Source organism: Diaporthe citri, assembly GCF_014595645.1.
Source record: "Diaporthe citri strain NFHF-8-4 chromosome Unknown scaffold_3, whole genome shotgun sequence".
NCBI lineage: Eukaryota > Fungi > Ascomycota > Sordariomycetes > Diaporthales > Diaporthaceae > Diaporthe > Diaporthe citri.
This window is the reverse complement of record NW_025064848.1, coordinates 2,268,354-2,287,523: the sequence shown is the minus strand read 5'-3', so window position 1 is coordinate 2,287,523 and position 19,170 is coordinate 2,268,354. Positions and strand designations below refer to the sequence as shown.

Genomic DNA, 19,170 nt, shown 5'->3' with positions numbered 1-19,170 from the left:
TGGGTGCGTTGCAGAGGTCCCTTTCCCTCGCTCGTGCACGGCTCGTACACACACGCAGTCAAACAGTCTAGTTTGGTTGCCTCATCCTTGTTACCAGGTCCGTGGGCATGGGGGAACGGGATTCGACGGTGGACAGCACCGCTACAATCCGAAAGCGACTCAGATGATCGGCAGGTCCAGGTCGGGGTGCTGTATACCTCCTGGAAGCGCCCTCAACCACCCACCCTCATGTACCTGCAACCTTGATTAATAATGCAGCTAGAGATCTGGCGGACTGGCCTAAGGCTCCAAGGTTCTCTAGCCTTCCACAGTAACTCACGTCCACACTGCGCTACGGTCCAGACTACCACGCAAGTGCAACAGCCGTCACCTCGCCCGTTATCAATCTGTGCGTCCAACAAACCACATGGCTTGACAGACATGAAGCAGACTCGCAGCCACAACAGCAGCACCCATCAGCAGTAGCATGGTTGCCCACCCCTTCGAGGCACGCCATGCGGTGGTCTTGAGGACACATCGCAGCCGCTGACTGGGCCTGGGCCCGGGGCCGAATCCTGACAGCTCTCAGCCATGCTTCACCCATCCTCTCTCTTCCCAGGTTGCCATGGATGACGCGCTCATCTCTACGTCCAGAACTGTCTCTCTGCCTGTCAAGCCCAACACCAACAACCAGCATCCCATTCCGTCTCATCATATCACATTCCATGCCATCCTATCCCATCCCATCCTACCCTGCCTACCCTCCTGTATAGGAAATTGCCACGCTCCTTGATGCCTGCACAAGTACCAGCAGCCAGCACTGGCGATGGGGCCGCATGTGCATCCCCCTAGGCCATGCATCTTGAGAGGCGTTTTCTGCATAGAGAGCCCAGCCGCGTGGTTCCAGCTTGCCTGGCCAAGAGAAATTTCACGGGACGCACAGCCGAGTGCACTCTTGTTTCTTCCCTCGCTTGTACACGCGTGTCCACGCCGGCAAATGCAGCCCATGTCGGTCGGTTTTTTGTCCGTCTTACCCCCCTCCGCCTCTCACCGCCTCCCCCTGTCTATCTGGACCGACCAAGGCTTGGCGCAAACCCGACTGTTTCGCTCCCGAAGCTTGTTGTCTGTTGCACTCACCCTGTCCAGCGCCCATCGTCACCGTCTCGCCTCCACCTCGGGGCCGAGCGAGCGCCGCTCCGGCCCTGGATCGTCGGACAAGTCGGGGCCTCAACGCCGAACCAGCACACGGTCACGTCCCGGGCAAGAATCAGCCTTTCAAATGCTCAGAGGGTGTCTGATGTAGTGCCCAGAAACTCTCCCAGGAAGTCTTGAACTGACACCTCTTGGCTTTCCCTCTCTCGGCATTCAAGTCCTCAGACTATGCCAATTGGTCATGCGTGTCACCGGACATGGAGGGCCCGCTCATCGGAGCACTCCGCAAAGGCGGCCGCACCTGCGCGCCCCTGCGGTGATTGGCCGCGCACATTGTTGCACGCTCACGCACTGCTGAATAACCTGATTACTTCTTTTGTCCTGGTCGCTGTCCCAATACAGTATAACCACCATGGGATCCAGGCAGGAGGTGACACTTTGTTGAACATCCACCCAACTTCACCACCACCTCATGCATGGCGAAGCTGCTTTCTCCGCCTGTGACGGGCGCAGAGGTCTGCTTCGCTGCAAGGATGTCGTCGCCACGGGGCTGCCCAGATCTTATTCAGCTTGCTGGAGCACCAATGCTGGGCGAGCAACGAGGGTGAAGGCCGGCGTATATGAGGATGGCGGTCTGGCCGTTGCGTGTCGTCCTGCCCAGAGCAGATCAAGATACCCCATCCCCCGTCGACTCTGAATATCATCCTCACTTGCCAAGCAGACAGTTGTGAACAATGGAGGCGCATTCTGAAGACCGGCCATCCTTCACGTCCTTTTGGAGGAAAACGAAGGACGAGTCGACAGCCCGGGAGCTCACTTTCGTTCAAAGCGACCCCAGCCAGTCGAACAGTAAAGGTGTGTGGAATTTTCTTGTTCATAGGTGCTACTGTTGCTCTTCTTATAATTCCAAGGCTTTTGCCCTGCTGTAACCAGCCGGGCTGGGCCAAGAATCTGGGAAACCTGCAGCGTGACACATTGTCTTGATTTGGTGACCAAGATTTGTCAACGCTACGCTGGGAACGGCCCACAGTCGGCGCCAGGACATGGAGCTTGGGAACATGCATGGGACTTACTTGCGCCCTGGGATATGTCTTGGGTACCTGCTGCTACATCAAGCCACTTTACCACGCCGCTGTTCTTCGTAAACAAGGTTCATATAGTCAACCAACCCGAGCTAACACATCCACTCTCAGTACCGGGGCAGGCCCAGGAGCCGGGGCAGGCGTCAAAGGACAAGCGGAGAATCCAGGTTCGAAAAGCACAAGTGGCGCACCGCCAGCGCAAGGCCAAGTACGTCGAGCAGCTCGAGGCGGACATCGCTGGCATCCGAGACAAGATCTCCCACGCCGAGAGCGCACGGCAGGTGCTACGGGACGAGAACGAAGCCATCCGCGCTCAACTCTCCGCAGCGGCCGCAGCGGCTGCTGCCGCCTCGGCCTACAGCCAGGCCCAGGCCCAGGCCCCGGCGCTGCAACTCTCGTATATGCCGCAGTACTTACACAGCAACCTCCAGTATCAAGACCACGGACTCGGCATGGACCAATTTGACGCAATGAACTTGAGCATCGACGGCTCGCTGGACACATTTCCGTCGTACTACGTGAGCGAGTCTTCTCCCTTCGCCAGCTCAGGCGCTGGGTCCTCTCTGGGAGGCTCGCCTCAGTGCCTGGCTACGAGTGGAGGGAGCTCCCCGTATCCCTACTTGCCGGATATGTAGGTTGCAATTTTGGACAGGGCTTTCAGAGGCATGGCCTCCCTGCGTGCTGCGAGACGGAGAGATGGCGAAGAAGAGCTGGGCCGACCGGAGTGAGGGGTATCATTGATTGCAGGATACCCAGGAGTTCTTCGATCCGATGGGCTGGATCCAGATGAAGGGCCCGAATTAGGTTACCCAAACCACTTCACCGGATATCTCAGTGGTTGACTCTCTCCATCCAAGACCGGCTTGATCAGATCGGGGCCAGGGAACCCAGGGTTACATCAGCCGGTCATTGTCACAGCGAAGGTACATATGCAAGCGTTGTTTTCAATAAATGTGAATTAAAAAAATATATATATTTAATATCTCGGAACCATCTCAAGCATCCACCCAATTGACCCACTCACATCGGCATCCCCCCCTGCCGCCGTCCACGCCTCCCCAGCTCAGGTCTCCGTCCGGCAGCCGCGGGTTGACGGCGGCCCCGCCGAAGCCGACGTCGTTGGTGAACAGCGTGGCGTCGGTCGTGTTGACGTGCCTGTCGGGCTCGACGCCGTACGCGAAGGTGGCCTTGAGATCGACGCTGCCGCCGTGCGTGTCCTCGCCCACGGTCACGGGGTAGGGGAACGTGCCGGGCATGGCGGCGAGGTCGTCGACGTCGCCCGCCGGGCGGCCCGACCCGCCCATCAGCCTGGCGGCGCCCCCGGCCGAGTCCCCCTTGCGCGTCCAGATCTTGACGACGAAGCGCGTCTGCGTCCACGACGCGAGGAACTTGGCGCTCCCCTCGCGCGACCCGCCGCCAGCGTCTGCCGCCACGGGGCCGCCCGTCTCGTTGCCATCCATGGAGGTCACGTAGATGGTCTTGTTGAAGTGGGAGTAGAAGCCGTAGTGCTCGGTCGGGAGGCCGCGGTCGAAAAGACGCAGCGGCTGCTGGAAGGGGAAGGGCCGCAGCTGCGCGGGGGCCCCCGTGCCGTCTGCGTTGAGCTGAGGGGCCGGCAGGAGGTCCGACAGGCTGCCCGAGCTGTCCGTGCCCGAGCCGATGCCGTTGCCTATCCCGCGCCTTTCTGTCTCGGCCCCGGCCCCGGCGCCGTTGGGGGTCGTCAGCATGTTCGGCCCCGCGGACCCGCTCGTGTTGGTGAAGAAGCTGATGTAGAAGGGCGTGGGCTCGCCAGCCTTGTCGTCCGAGACGATGCCGTCCGTCGTGTTTCCCAGGAACCACATCTCCTGGAAGGATGGGGGGTCTGGGTTTGGCGCGATGCCGATATCGTACAGGGTCGTTGCGCGTTTGTCCAGGTTGTTCGCGCTGGGGCTGCCAAGATCGCCCCCCTGTATGCTGTTGGCGGCGCTGGCGCTGGCGCTGGCACTGGTCCCGGTACTGGTGGCTGAGCCAGAGCTGGAAGCACTCGCACCGGAGGTAGTAGAGCCAGTGGGCTGGGTTGGTGTCGGGGGCGTCCCGTTGGGAATGTTCCACAACTGGCGGGTGTTGTTGTCGTATTGGATCTGGAAGATGAATCCAGGCTGGTCGGCATCGTGAGGCTCATTCGCAGCATGCTGCTCAGGAGGCAGCGAGCAGCTCCACAGGGTCGAGGGCGCGGCGCACCCGTTGACAATCTGCGAGTTGTCCGGGGCCACAATCGTCGACAGGCCGGTGGGGATGGGTGGGAAACCGGTCAGGTTGAGCCAGACGGTGTCGATCTCGGAGCCGCCGGTGGAGCCACCGGTGGTCGTGTTGCCGCCGGCCGCGGGACGAGCCACCCGGCGTGAGAGCACGACGCCCAGTACGACGCCGAGGGTGGTCAGCAGTAGGAACGCGAGGCAGATGGCGCCGATCCAGATCCTCCTACGCTGGCGGCCCTCGCGACCCGAGCGTCCATAGCACCCGTTCTCAGGGATGCACCCACGGCCCCTCCAGAACCCTCCGGCCTTGTGGGCGACGTAATCCTCCTTCTCATGCCTGCGCCTCGTCCGCTCGATCTTTGCGGCAGGGTCGCTGCCGTAGTTGGCGAGGAAGTGGTCGCCAGTCACATAGGTGCCTGCTGCCCTGTCGGGCAACGCAGGGTCTGTGGCGACTGCCGGCGTCAGTGGCACGTCGGTGAGCTTGATGCCTCCCTGTGAGGTCATCGTCCCGTCAAGGCCGGGGCTGCCGGACTGCGGCGATGGTGGGTAGGCGTTGGTTAGCTCATGTCCGGGAGGAAACACGGCGCGGAATCTGACAGGCTGGGACTGCTTGGTGGACGGTGTTCGCTCGTAGGGTGGTGGCAGCTCTGTCGGTGAGCCCTCCTCTTCCATCATGACCAGAGCCTTTTCGGATCGGGTCTCTCCTTCATGGCTGGGGGCACGAGTCGACGCGCCAGACGACGATGACGATGCTATCGTCGGAGTGGGGACGCGGATGATGGGAACCGGCGATGGATGCGGTCGCAACGTCGCAGAAGATGCCGACGAGCTCGAGGCAGGATGATTCTCAATATGAGCAGCCCCGATCGTCTTCTTCTCATCTTGGCCTTTCCACCATTCGTCTCCAGCCGGACTTTGAGTCTCCTTGTCGGATTTTGATGTTGGGCTGAAGCGTTCACGGAAGGGCGTAGTAAGATGGTCCCACCAGCCAGACCGTGCGCTGGTTGGTGCCGGGGAGATCTTTGAGGCAGCGGAAGCTGGGGTCTTGTTGCCGTCCTCCTCAAATAAGGTCACTGGGGTGTAGTTATCGTCTTCTTCATCGAGATCATTCCTCGACAGTCTGGCCTTGACTGGGTTCTTCAGAGAGGACGGCAATGCTGGTACTGGGGGCACGCCGGCCTGGCCTGGCGTGACACCGGTGGCCTGCGAATACACGCTTGACATGGAACGTAGATGTCGTGCCGGGGAAAGACTATCCTCGGTGTCGGGAGACCAGGCCGACTTGGCTTGCTGGTTGTAGAAGGGGTTCGTCGAGGGCTTGTTCAGAGGCAGTCTGTCAAAGGGAGTGGCGACGACGGCGGTCTGGGGACTGATGTCCTTTCCGGCGGCGTCATCCTCGGGCAGAGATATGCCAATGACTATCTTGCTGCTGTCAGGGGTGGTAGCCTGGGTAAACGATGAGACTGATTTGGCAGATGGGCTGTTCCTGAGCCACGCCCAGTTCCCGACCGACGCTGAGTTGGGCGATCCTTCCAGAGCCCTCAAGGCGCTCGCATCAGCAAACTTGCCTGTCGCCGCATGACTGGAGTGAGGGCCAGGCACAGGCTTCACGAGCTGGGCAACATGATGGGGTCCTTTCCGGAACCTTGTCATGTCCGTGACCAGCCTGATGCCTGCCTTGGCATTCTGGTCTTTTTGTCGCTTGCGGGACTTGAGTCTTTGGATTCTCAAGGTCGACTGCCTCGGTTTTGACAATCGCGGTGCCGTGTGGCTAGTTGTTTTCGATGAAGGGGAAGAGCCGGATGCTGCCAATTGGGTGAAAGAGTCATCTCCTTTGGGCGTGGAAGGTTCATCGTCTGTCCATTCCTCCCATTCATCCCGTTGGTTCCCATGCCGAGGTTGTGTGGTAGCCATGCCAATATGCATGGATCTGAGGTCCTCCATCTCAGGAGTGGTAGTGTAGTGAGTGTGTGTCCGAATTTACTGTGTGAATAGAAAAGGACGTCTCGTCGAGAGATCAATATCCTTGAGTATGTTGTTGAAATATGGGCAGATGAAGGGTATGGTGCCAGGCGATCTGGAGTAGGAAAAAAATGCGAGACGAGATGTAGCGGACAGAGAAAGGTTTCAGGCCGAGCCCGAGGGAAGGAAAGGTACTCGAGGAATTAAACCAATTAGATAGGTGTTTGGAAGGGGTCTTGTGTGTGGTGTGTGGTGTTGACTGAGCTGAGGAGCGTGTCAGGGCGGGTGGTGTGAAGAATGGGACGGTGGAAGGAGAACAATGGCAACAGCAACGCGTGTTGGTCAGAACAATGAGAAGACCATGACACGGGAGCAACGCACAATGACTTGGATCGGAAGAACAAAGACTGAGAACAAAGAGAAGTCAGAAAGATGAAATTCCCAGCACGATCGGATGAGCATCCCCGTCATGGCACGAGGAGTGGGTGGCGAGGGAGCAGCAGTTCGGTGCCCTGCCCCGCTAACATCTTGACTGGTGGATTGCGAGACTGCGCGACTGCAAGAGCCCCGGTCCGCATGTTTGACCACGAAGCAGATCTGACTGGCCTGACTGGCGCGGACAGGCATGCGATGAAATCTCGCCAGTCTACCTGCAGCAGCCCAAGACAGGGCTCGCCTGCTCATGACGGCGCTTAATGGATCTCGGGCCCTCCTTCGAGACTTTGACTGCGCTGCTTGTTCGTGTGGAGTCTGGAGTTTTTGCTGCTGTAAGCGCTGGAGTCAAGAGTCCTGGCCCCACTAAAAGTCTTGGGGTGTAAGATGATTGGCCAGGCGCTGCGCAGGGCCCTCTGGAGAAGCGCCCTCGGTCGCCAATCGGTCTGGCCCGGGACGACCATCTGGCGCGCAGCCCCTCCCCTGCAGATGGGCCCCTGCATATTGCTCCAGGTTCATCCTGCTTTGGTGTCAACGTCGTGATGGTGAAATTGCGTGTCTGCACATGCAGACAGGGCGACCACCACCACCGTGTCTCGAGCGTGTCAACAAGGGTGCGAGCCGTCCAACCTTGCAGCTTCGCGTCAAGGATGCGACAGTTGATACATGCATGTCTTTCTGTCGAGCCTCTGCTGTCGGCAATCCAGTTCGCATCTCGGCTCGGCGCTGCTCCCGTCCCCGCCGCCCACGGGGCCACACGCCCAGCAGCGTGTTCTCGACTCCAGCAGGCCCGAGACAAAGCTCTAGATGTACAGCTGAAAGGTCTGATGAGGCGTCTACAATATTGTCGAATTGACTTTTCCTTGGCCAATGACCAGTGAGGTCAGCCGTGTCCACAACACGCCGTTGTCGAGCGACATGTGGGCCTCTCCATCGCGGCAACATTTCACCAAAGCCACTTGGTCCCTTGGTCCTGGGCCACCTCATGCCGTGGGGAGGGCTCCAACTAGCTGCACCACCCGATTCAGAGGCCCGCCAGTTCGGGACGCCAATAGTGTATGTAGGGGCGGGTAGGGAGCCGTCTCAAAGTGTTCTTCTCGGTGGGTAGCACCCAGGCAAAGCGAGCGTGAGCGTGGTCGACTCCGGACGTGGCATGCTCAAGGTCGTGTGCGCACCTTCTTCTCCGCATGGCAGGCCACGAGCTGGTCAGATCGATCAAACCACAGAGTGGGGCTCTCGTTTGGCCCATAATATGGGGACGACGGGCCTCAAGCTGAGGAAGTCTGAATGAAATGCTGGCCCCGCGTCTATCGAGGCGCTTAAGCTCGGGTGAGCTGGGCTCCGTCCACTGACCCCTAGCCCGGGTCCGCTTTGGTCCGCAGGCACAAATCCACTACCACGTTTGTTGCAGAAGGTAGTATTAGACTCGCGGATCATGGGAACTTCTGCACGTGTGTTAAGGGGCTTCGAAAACGTGGACAAGTGCAAGTCTATCATTCTTCAGTGGAGGGGCCGGGCGCGGGGGTGGTGAGAAATTGGGAGGCTTGCTTCATCGCTGTTTGGGGGAGATGCCTAGCTGTGTCAAGTATCTTGTATTTTGCTTTTGTACCTATATTGATTTTGTATAGTCCGGTTCCCAGGTCGTCCACGTTGTCAAGTGCTCCGTCGGCCTCAAGCAGCGCCAGCGCTTTTACATGCTAGAAAACACGAAGACGGAAGTTTAGGAGTTCAGGAGGAAGAAGCCCGTGTGAGAGACTATTGTGTATTGAAATTAATGAAAAGTTCATTAATTTCAATACACAAATTCGGAGCAGGGTTGATAAAGAGGTTCTTCATCAACACTAAATGTGACTGTGAAGGTAAGTGGGCTGAGGGACGAACACCACCACCACACTGAGGTCTGTCCCGTACACGCCCTCGGCAAAAAAAGCGAGGCCAACGAGTCTGACGTGCATGGTCGACAAGGTCAGTAGGACCAAAAGCATCTTGACAGCTAACAAGTCTTGGGCAGCTGTCGACACAGATCCTTGCCATGCCCCGGTGCTTGGGCCATGGTCGTCCCCAAGTGGCGAGGGATCGGCAGGGAGCCCCAGCGGGCGGAAGCTTGAATTGCTTGGCGCGAGAGTGGTGGATGCCACATGCAGACAGTGCAGAGCGTATATATTCCGATGTGTGCGCGTGGGTTCCGCTTCGCGAGGGGGTATTGTATCAGATAAAGTCTGGAGGGACATTGAACAACAGTTAAGAGTTACCACACTGGTTGCTCATCACGATTCGACCTTGCTAAAACAACCCGGGAAAAGATGGTCTCAGGAGAGCGGCTCAAGTCGACGAAAGTGTCCACGTACAAGATCAAAAGCAAATATGACAACCCCTGCTGTCCTTGCTCACGGCACGAGCAAACATGTTCCTGGGGAGTCTGAGTTGAAAAGCTCGGATCTTGAACAGTAGCTGAGTCCACTAAGCCTATAACCGCTCTGGAGTCGTCCAGTCTAATTGATATATGTCGATGCTTCAATCTTGATTCCACACATTGGGTTTCTGCCGGCGAGGGGACGCTAGCAGATGGTGCCGCTCATATGGAGTATTTACCTTGAGGACCATCGCCTTGCACTCGTGACTGCTTGTCCTGAGCGGCCTGCACGAAACAACAACCCGCCGTCGGCGGGACTTACCTGAAGCTCACGTGATGCTCGTCTTACTTAGAAACAAGACAGGTGCTCAGGTCGAAGGGCCAGGCCTGTCTCGCCTGGCTCGCCTGGAAATCAGCCTCCCTTGCCAAGGCTGATGGATGTCTCTCTTGGCAGCGCAGGCGACATATCTGCCGCTGGTATCGCGATGGAAGTCGGGTGCGTCTAGAAAACATTTGAGTACGAGACGTCGTAAGAGTCGATTGCCCATCTGTGTCCATTCGAGTTGGTCGTCTGTCGTTGTGGCGGCGATGCCCACAGTCATGCCTCTCCTTTTGCCGTGTGGGAGGATGCGGTAGTGCTGATGGTCACCTGCCGAGCCAGGCCGGATAGAGATACGCTCGGTTGCGATTAGTGAGATGAAGTCCGTATTCAATCCAGACCAAGCTGTCCCGCCGCCCTTTTTTGCCCGCCACCGTCTTTCCTTGGGCGCGCAAGCAGGCGCTTATGGGGGGAAAAAAAAAGGGTAGACTCGAGGACAGCAGCTTGTTGCAGGCCTGGAATGATTCTGGCGTTCCATACAGCTGTTCTTGTTGCTTTGTGCTCTGGTGGCGACGTGGTAGCCGTCGCATCCTGCGGGTAGCATCAGATTGTCAGATTGTTCGTCTGATGTATTTTGGTGACGACCTCTTGGACCCCTGAGATTGCAGCGCAGCGTGCTGTCATTTAAAGTTATGGGTCGATGGCTGCACGGCCATTCCCCTTCCAGCCGAGTCAGTGCTCTTGTGCAATCTGTAATCTGCGATCTGTAATCTGCATTCATCTCATCAATGTGCTCTTCCTCCAGCCAGTTGCGCGGGAAAAGCAACACCGTCTTCGCCCTCCCCTTCCCCCCGACACTTTTTTCTCTCTACTTTCAGACGCGCTAAGAAACCCTTCACCTCTTGCGACTGCAGGATACACAACCACATTCTTTGGGCTGCATGACAATTTATCGGCCCAACGCCAGCAAGCACAGCACCAAGTCGTGCGCGCCCGTCCCCGTTCGTCCCATCGCCTCCAGACCCTGAAAGCACCACATTTACCGGCCCCCCCTTCCCCCACCCAGAAACCACCCGTGGGCCCGAACCCGTCACAGTGACAGCTCTGCCCTGGCACGCGGCGACGACTCTGTCGATCGCTCTGCAGCTCGATATTCCCATCGGTGACGGAGACACCTGTCGTGACCAGGTTGCTCCTCGCTCGCTCGCTCGACGCGCCGACCCAATAGGGCACCCGCGAGGTCCTGTGTGCATCTAGTGAGACCTCCCGGCTGTGCACCCATCCTCAAATCAATCGTCGACCCGACTCGACTCGACTCGACTCGACTCGAGCACTTGAGGCTAGACACAAAACGGATTGCAACCCCACGCCCGCCCGCCCAACACGTCGCATCCTTGCCGTGACACCACGCCTTCACCTCCAACCTCCCTACCCACCTCTCAGCCCCTTGGCTTTTTCGGCTAACCGGGAGGCAAGCCTTGCCCTCTGGTCGCTGCTACCTGCACCGCCAACCTGGCTCCCCCAAGATCATCCGCGACCTCTTCCTCGGCTGAGGACAGACCGGCCCCCTCGCATCACCGAAGACGCTCGTCCGCATCGAGTGGCCTCAGGGTATCCTTGGGGGGCGAAACCGCCTCGTCGCTTGGGTCGCTTGGCGTCCATCGGCAGAAGCCCAGCCAGCTCTCCCCGATCCCAGGTACGTGCTGTGTCCCGTACCACAGTTCCCGTTTCTGGTCGCAACCACCCGCCCGCCTCCCTGCGCCCGTGACAGACAGCTGATCGTTTCGCTCCCCATGGCACAGGCACCCCAGGCCTCCAAATGTCCCTCTCTCGAAGCCCATCCCCCCTCCCTGCGGGCGGATGGAGCAGTCCCGGTCTCGACATCAACACGAGCGGTCGATCCAGCCCTTCGACCGCCTTCCCAGGCTCCAATGGAAATCAGGTCGTGTGGGAGTCTGCGCGCATCAAGAATATGGGCAACGGCGGATACCCGTCGTTCGCGACACAGAACCAGGGCTTCTTCACTCGACACATGCGACGCATATCGAACAGCCTGCCCCAGTTCAACACAAGCACACACTACGCTGAGAAGGAGAAACTTCAAAGGGGCAAGTGGGCGCCGGCTCAGTCGGTGCCATTATACGGCAGAATAAGGAACATACTGGGGCGCATGGGCCGAAAGTCGAAGCTGCGGGTACTCTTTGTCTTGCTGCTGCTCCTCGCCATCTTCATATTCTACCAATCTCGTACGTGTCGCTGGAATCTATGGGCTCTGCTCTAAATGCTAACGCACACCAGCTTTAATATACCACTGGCGCCGCACGGCATGGCTCGGTGGCGGAGAAAAATATGTCATAATCCTGGCCGCCAACGTCGGTGGGGGTGTCATGGAATGGAAAGGCGCGCGAGAGTGGGCGATCGAGCGAGACAGCATGCGCAATAAAAAGAAATACGTCGCAAGGTGGGGCTACGAGCTGGAAGTCGTCGACATGAGCACTAAGAAGCGTTACGCTCACGAGTGGCGAGAGAGCTGGGAGAAGGTCGACTTTGTCAGGAACGCATTCATGAAATACCCAAAGGCAGAGTGGTAAGTACGATTTCATCAGCTCCTCGATCTTAGGCTAACCAGTCCGTAGGGTGTGGTGGCTCGATCTCAACACTTATATCATGGAACCCTCGTACTCTCTCCAGAGTCACATGTTCGACCAGCTACAAAATAACGTATACCGCGACATCAACGAGTACAACCCTCTGAACATCACGCATCCCCTAAACGACACCTACCTCGACGATGACCTGCGCAGCCCGGACGGTGACGGGGATGTCAATTCGGTCAACTTCATCCTCTCCCAGGACTGCGCTGGGTTCAACCTTGGCTCCTTCTTTGTGCGCCGTGGCCAGTGGACTGACCGGCTACTCGACGTCTGGTGGGATCCGGTGGCTTATGAGCAGAAGCACATGGAATGGGCCCACAAAGAACAGGATGCATTGGAGCAGCTCTACCGAAGCCAGGCCTGGATCCGATCCCATACGGCCTTCGCCCCGCAGAGAAAGATCAACAGCTTTCCTCCGGGCGCGTGCTCCGAGAACGGGAACAACACTCGCGTTCACTACGACCAGAACGATCGCGACTTTGTCGTCAACATGGCAGGCTGCGAGTGGGGCAGGGATTGCTGGGGCGAGATGTACAACTACCGTGAGCTCAGCTACTGGCTCAACCGCAACCCGTGGGAACGCTTCAAGGAGGACCTTATTGCTCCTATCATCTACAAGGTGACTGGCAAGAAGGTCAAGTTCTGAGGACTGCCCATATCACGGTGCATCACACGGCCGCCAGTTTCATCATGCAAGCTAATACCTAATCACCTGTGCCATTTCAGTCGAGCTGATCTGGTAGCATCCATTCTCCAGCCTACACGTTAGGTATCTTCAACCAGCCAAATTTCTCAAGCCAAATCCCCAACCGACAGCCCTTGTGCTGCGGTGGCTCAACGGTCCAGAAGACTTGGCGACCCGTACCTCTTTGTCACTGGCTCCACAGCATCCGCATCTGTCTTTGTTCACAGCGCCCGTGTGCTACTATACCCCTTTCGTGTTACAACGGCGGAGCCGAGGTCCGGACATGAATACGACAACCTACTTTACCCCTTTTCTCACGATGACGGTTCCATGGTTCTGACAAGCACTGGTGGGGAAGAGGGTCACGTTTCTGCATATGCATCTCATCAGGAGTACAACGATTTGTTGGATTGAGAAGCAGCAGATGATGAACATCTCTGTTGTTTCGTTGAAAGAGTCACGACTAGTTCGGGGGTGATTTTCCAGGACGGGTGGTTCTAGTTTTAGACGGCTCAAGGGATCTTTCTTGATGGCAGTAGGCGCAGTCAAAATTTATCGCAGAGGGATACCATATCAGAATTAAATGAATTTTTCCAATTTCCGACAAACATCTTATCCCGTAGTTCAATTACCACAAACGGGGTTTATAAGCCAAGACCCGCAGTTGAGACTATCACCCCCCTCCTCCTCCCCCAAGAAAAGAGGAGTGGGAAAAGTGATGGAGAGAGGGCGAAAAGAAATCCAAATAAGTAGTCCACTCGTGTCTTCCAACAACATGTGTGTGCGTTTTCCAACGCCATCGGAGAACATTTCCTCCAAAAATAAACACCCCTTCCCTCCCAAACAAAATGAGTACCTGCGTTCCCTGCGACAGGCCAAAGGTCAGAGCGTCCTCGAGATAAAAGCTACTGCGCGCTGCCACGCACAAGCAATCTGGCATGCAAGCTTCAGTACTTGATTCTCCTGAGTCTCAACGAGGCGCACTCCCCGGCTGGTTGGTGTGTCTTGTGTTGTTCACATTTGAGCACAGGGGACACAAACTATGATTCACATGGTGACTAGTCTCAAAGCATTTGTCGGATGCAGTCGTGCTCGCGTCCACGCTCATCGACATGAAACCGCCCTATTCGGCACCGTCAGGCTTCATAGTGCCTGCCCTCGTTCTTGAGAATGCGGCCTTGACAGGCCTTGCGACGTGAGGCTCAAATGAGCCTATTCATGTGAGAACTTCATGATAGAGTGCACGGCAAGCAATTAGTAAGTAATCACAACGGATCTCTCTCTTTCCCTATCGAGAAGCTTGCTGGCCTCCACATTTCACGACCTCACGTATCAGACTCAGATAGCCAAGACTCCACATACAAGTGAATACGGTGATAGTATTCTCACTGCTGTATCTAGACTTCTTACTCGGAATTTATCAGTGAGCATCCTTCGGTGGGTCCCAGCGCATGATCTCCCAGTCACGATCCTGACCCGGGCGCCACTTCCACTTCCCAACACTACGGAACCCAAGGCTGTTGTAAAGCGTGGCTCCGTCCGGGGTTGCGGACAGGTGGACGGGCAGGCCGTCCTTCTCGGCGTCATCTTCACCGTCTGGACTTTCGCGGTACCAGATGCAAAAGGCTGTGATTTCCGGGACACCGTTCCATCCCTCGTCGCTGGGTTCGAGAACAGCGACGATCGGGGAAGCGGTCGGGTCATCCAGGCTGTGCTTGATGATGTCTGCTTTCACCTTGAGATATCTGGCTGGATGGTCGTTCCGCTTCGGATACAAGTATGCGTCTTGCGGGCCATCCGTGTATGCAGCCACTGCCGCCCTATAGTGGGCATCATGGTGTTTGTTTTCCCAATTCACAGCTCGCTATGGTCTTCTTATAGCTTTGCCGGTGGCTCATAATCTCCTAGTGTATCTTTTCTTGATATAATAACCCCAAGTTTTGAGGACCCATCAAAGAGGAGGCGGTCCCTTCTCGTACTGCATCACCCCCTCAGGAATCGGCACCACCGCACTGCTCGTCCAGATATGAATGACATCCTTCCACTCCAAGCCCTCGACGCAGCCGGCCTTGATACTGACCATCCCCAAGGGCGTCCCGTCAGGCTTGTGCGAGTGGCCGTAGAGCCGTACCCCGCACTTTGGGCAGAAGTAGCAGTGCTTCTTGTTGCCGCTGTCGGCGGCGAGCGTGAACAGCTGGAACCTGTCCTTGGCCTCCTGTGGCAGGTTCGATATGAATGCGTCCGCGGGGTAAAAGGCCGAGGAGCCAAACGCGGACGCCGACTGCTTGCGGCATGAGGCGCAGTGGCAGCAGGCGATGCGCAGGGGCTGCGCCGTGGGCGTGCGGAAGGAGATGTAGCCGCATTGACATGTCACTGGGAGCCCCTGGTCCTCCGTTCGTGTGGCAACTGGCATAGCGAGGTGTTGAAAATAGTCGACGGAGAATGATGAGTGTGGGTGTGGGGTATGCCCGAGTGGCTAGCCAAGCCTGATATACCTTGTGTTGAAGACTCGGCGCGGTACTAATTGCCGATCTTGAAGGAGCGCCCTTTTGTCGTTTGCTGACTTCCAAGGTTTCCGCCCAAGGCATTTACGACTGGCGGGGTGTTCGTTCCTTTTGAAGGCCAGGTCGGTTCCCTGATGACAGATATCTGACCGCCTGTGCGAGTACAGAAATTACGCCCTTCCTGTGAAGAAGCTTAGGATCTTACATTCGTGCAGCGTGACTCGGAATTGGCTTCGGTTTTTTACGCCGTAAACGACAGAATAATATTGTGCCGAATTCCAGCCTGGGAACAATGTGGATGCAGTTATTTCAAGGTGTGTCATCTCGTAACAGAAACAAGGACCGCCGCAGAGGACTTCACTAGGCTCCTTCATGTCCTTGAGCCACTTCTTCGCTCTCTTCTGCCCTTTTACTCTCTTCGGCGTATCTGGAGGTTCAAGTGCTGCAGGCTAAAGCTCTCGAATGATAATATCTGCGGCCTTTTCCCCAATGGCCATGGCCACACTGCACGTGTTAGAGCCCACGTTGCTGGGTGGTATACTCAGATCGGCGATCTTCAGGCCCTTCACTCCGTAGACGTTCAGGTCGGGATCTACCACACCGCCGTCGTCGAAAGAGGCCATCTTGCACGTGCCCATTGAGTGCCACGTCGTCGAGATACGCTCCTTGAGGAATTTGTTGATAGCCGGGTCGTCCTCTGGCGTGTATTCAATATCGTGGGGGGGGGGGGCTCCAGAGGTAGGCTGGGCGTCGATAATGGCGGCCTTCGAACCATTCGGGAATTCCGGGTGGCCAGCGGCGATTTCACCGGCGAAGTTGTCCATGCGGCGAATTTTCGCGCTGCTTTTTGTACATCCAAAAGTGCTTCTTCTGATCGATGCTATTCTCATCCGCTAGGAATCCTGCATCGAAATCATACGGGTCATTGAAGTTCGGACCCGTAATGTGAACACGGCCTCGGGAGAATGGATGAGTGCTAAAGGTAGCAATACCCATGTATTGTCCTGCTGGAACGCCAGATGGATCTCCTGGGAAGCAGCTGACAATAGACATAATCATGAGAGGCTTATCGGGGTTGTTTTTGAAGTCTTTGTCCCATGCTGCCTGGAACTGAGTTCCCAGGCTTGCGATGTCAGCATCAGATGGTCGAAGCTTGCACTGAACGTCAACCCCATTCCAGCTCAGGAGAGGGTCGTTCTTGGGAATCAACTCGGCGACGTTGACACGGCCTGTGAGGATCCCATCCATTGTCTGGTCTGGGCCGACACTGGTTTTATATGGATAGAGCATGATATGATGGTCCTGGAAAACGGTTTCTTGGTGACCTGATTTCTATGAAAGCCTCAAGAATACAACTTACTAAATACTTCTCACCCACTCCCGGCACAGAGGCGACAAGCGGGACTCCGGCGCGTGAGAGAACCTCGGAATTGCCAACACCAGACCTCTCTAGGATTTGAGGTGTCCCAAGAGCACCTGCGGAGAGGACTGCCTGCTTCCTTGCGTTGACGGTCCTAGTCTCTTGTTTGGAGTCGGGCTGAAAGTCAGCGCTCGGTCGGAAGACCATACTCACAGCCTTCTTGTTATCGTCAACTATAACACGCTCCACGTCCGTCTCGACGAGGACGTGGAGATTTGGGAATTCTCCACTCCCAAGCTTGGGATGGATGTACGCGTGGGCGGTGTCCTGGCGCTTTCCGTCAGGGCCGACGTAGCGTTGGGCACGCATTGGTCCGTTGATGGAGTCGAGGATGTTGTTGTCTGGAAGCTCTGGCCAGCCCAGCTTGCCCACGGCGGAAATGAAGTCATCCTCTAAGACCTTGCCCCGATAGTTTCCGGGACCAACTAATTCATGTCTTGATCAGCAAGCTTCCCACTCTAGCCTGTAGCCATGTTGTGAAAGAGACAAAATAAATGAAGACGTAGTGAGGTGTGGTGCCTGGAGGCATCTTGCCGTGGAGTGGACCGTTGTGCCCATGGCTATCCTCTGATCCTGAAGGTCAGCTCAGAGGAGCAGGACGATGCGCATGAAGTTGATGAAGCAATTAAGCAAACGATAGTTGATTGTTGTTGTTAAGGAGAGAAATCTCCTTGCTATTAAACGCTTAGAAGGAGCCTATTTATAAGCTAGCGTTAGCGTATAGGCATATAACCCTCGCACCTTTCAACACACCTTTTATCGTAAGTATTATCATTTTAATAATAATAAAAGATATTCCATTTTAATAATTAAAAATATAATTTAAATATTTCGCCATAATTTATATTAAGATTATTATATAAATATTATTTAACATTTATATATTCTGCTTATATTATTTTTAATTAATTATTTAAACGCTCTTTTAATAATATAAATTTTATATTTATTTTAATCTTAATCTTATATAAGCCTTTTTAAGAGTAAAGCAAGGTAATGCTTTTATATAAATATTAATAAGATTATCTTTAAATGCAATATAATAAATATTATATATTTTTTTAATTCCTTTATGGATAAAGTAATAATAAATAGCAATATATTTTAATTAAGCGTTAACTTTATAATTTTAAATAAGGTTTAATATTAATTAATTATTAATATATAAAATAAATAAATATTTAATATGCTTAATATTTAAATTTTTTAATGCTTAAATTATTTAATAAAAATATAATAATATTAATAAATATATTATATATTTCGCCTTATAAGTAAATTTTATAATAATAAATTAATACTTTAATAATTAAGCAATTAAGTTATTATTAAAGAATTATATATATTTATTAAATGCTTTTAAATTATTTAAATTAGTATTATAAAAAGCATTAATATATATATTAAATATAGCAAATTAAAATAATAATATTTATTTTAAAAGTTATAGGGTATAATTTAATATATGCTAAATATATTAAAGCACCCTCTTTATAATATTTAAATAATAAATTGCAAGCTTTATATTAAATATTAAGAGCATTATATATAAAAATATAAGATTAAGTTTTATTTTAATAATAAAAAAATTAATAAATTTAATAAGTAATTAATATATTATTATATTTATTATAATATTATTAAGTTCCTTTTATTATGGAAATAAATTAAAATTTATAAGAGTTTATCTTTAATTATAATTAAATATATTAAAGCATTTTAAAATTTATTAAATATATTTCTTTTAAGAAATATAAATCTTATTATTAATTTATATAATTTTTAATTTAAGCAAATACTTATAAAAATTAAAATCCTTATACTTAAAATATTATATAAGCTTAATATAAAATTTATTAATTTAAAAGAAATTCTTAATAATAAAAATATTATTAATATAAATAGCAATAATGATTTAATTTTTAATAAAAATATAAGGGTTAAATATTATTTCCATTAAATATTTAATTAATTCCTTTTTAAAAGTATTAAATTATTTACGGCTTAATTATTTAAGTTTATATAAAGCATTAAGAAGTTTTAAAATAATTTATTAATTCTTAAATAATATTTAATACCCTTATAATAATTACATATAAATATTATATTTTAAATAGCTATATAAATATATTATTTTAATATTAAATTGCTAAAGCTATTAGCTTATTATAGCAGTAATAATAATAATTAATTTTAAATTATTATAACGCATTATTAAGCTATAAATATTATTATAATTTATATTATAAATTTATATATATTTATAAGTAATAAATTAAGCTTTATAGCGAATAAGCTTATTAAAAGCGTTAAACTTCTTTGCATATATTTAATAAGGATTAATAATATATTAATTTATAATAATAGGTATTTTAATTTATATACTTATATTTA

The 19,170-nt window shown here is 52.8% G+C and overlaps 5 protein-coding genes across 5 annotated transcripts; 2 read left to right on the top strand and 3 right to left on the bottom strand.

The window, feature by feature from the left end:
* Positions 1–1,865: 1,865 nt before the first annotated feature.
* Positions 1,866–2,848, top strand: INS49_008235 (uncharacterized protein; the record flags this gene model as incomplete). Its single annotated transcript, XM_043168980.1, has 2 exons — positions 1,866–1,986; positions 2,325–2,848. The coding sequence occupies 2 exons, from the start codon at positions 1,866–1,868 to the stop codon at positions 2,846–2,848; spliced, it is 645 nt and encodes a 214-aa protein (XP_043026660.1).
* Positions 2,849–3,208: 360 nt separating this feature from the next.
* On the bottom strand, positions 3,209–6,391 carry INS49_008234 (uncharacterized protein; the record flags this gene model as incomplete). Its single annotated transcript, XM_043168979.1, has 1 exon — positions 3,209–6,391. The coding sequence occupies one exon, from the start codon at positions 6,389–6,391 to the stop codon at positions 3,209–3,211; it is 3,183 nt and encodes a 1,060-aa protein (XP_043026659.1).
* Positions 6,392–11,332: 4,941 nt separating this feature from the next.
* INS49_008233 (uncharacterized protein) lies at positions 11,333–12,813 on the top strand (the record flags this gene model as incomplete). The annotated part of the gene is made up of 3 exons (XM_043168978.1): positions 11,333–11,759; positions 11,812–12,100; positions 12,150–12,813. The coding sequence occupies 3 exons, from the start codon at positions 11,333–11,335 to the stop codon at positions 12,811–12,813; spliced, it is 1,380 nt and encodes a 459-aa protein (XP_043026658.1).
* Positions 12,814–14,272: 1,459 nt separating this feature from the next.
* Positions 14,273–15,265, bottom strand: INS49_008232 (uncharacterized protein; the record flags this gene model as incomplete). Its single annotated transcript, XM_043168977.1, has 2 exons — positions 14,273–14,617; positions 14,933–15,265. The coding sequence occupies 2 exons, from the start codon at positions 15,263–15,265 to the stop codon at positions 14,273–14,275; spliced, it is 678 nt and encodes a 225-aa protein (XP_043026657.1).
* A 540-nt stretch (positions 15,266–15,805) lies between these two features.
* On the bottom strand, positions 15,806–17,305 carry INS49_008231 (uncharacterized protein; the record flags this gene model as incomplete). Its single annotated transcript, XM_043168976.1, has 4 exons — positions 15,806–16,196; positions 16,276–16,658; positions 16,717–17,175; positions 17,264–17,305. 4 exons carry the CDS (start codon positions 17,303–17,305, stop codon positions 15,806–15,808), a joined length of 1,275 nt encoding a protein of 424 aa, XP_043026656.1.
* Between the last annotated feature and the right edge of the window lie 1,865 nt (positions 17,306–19,170).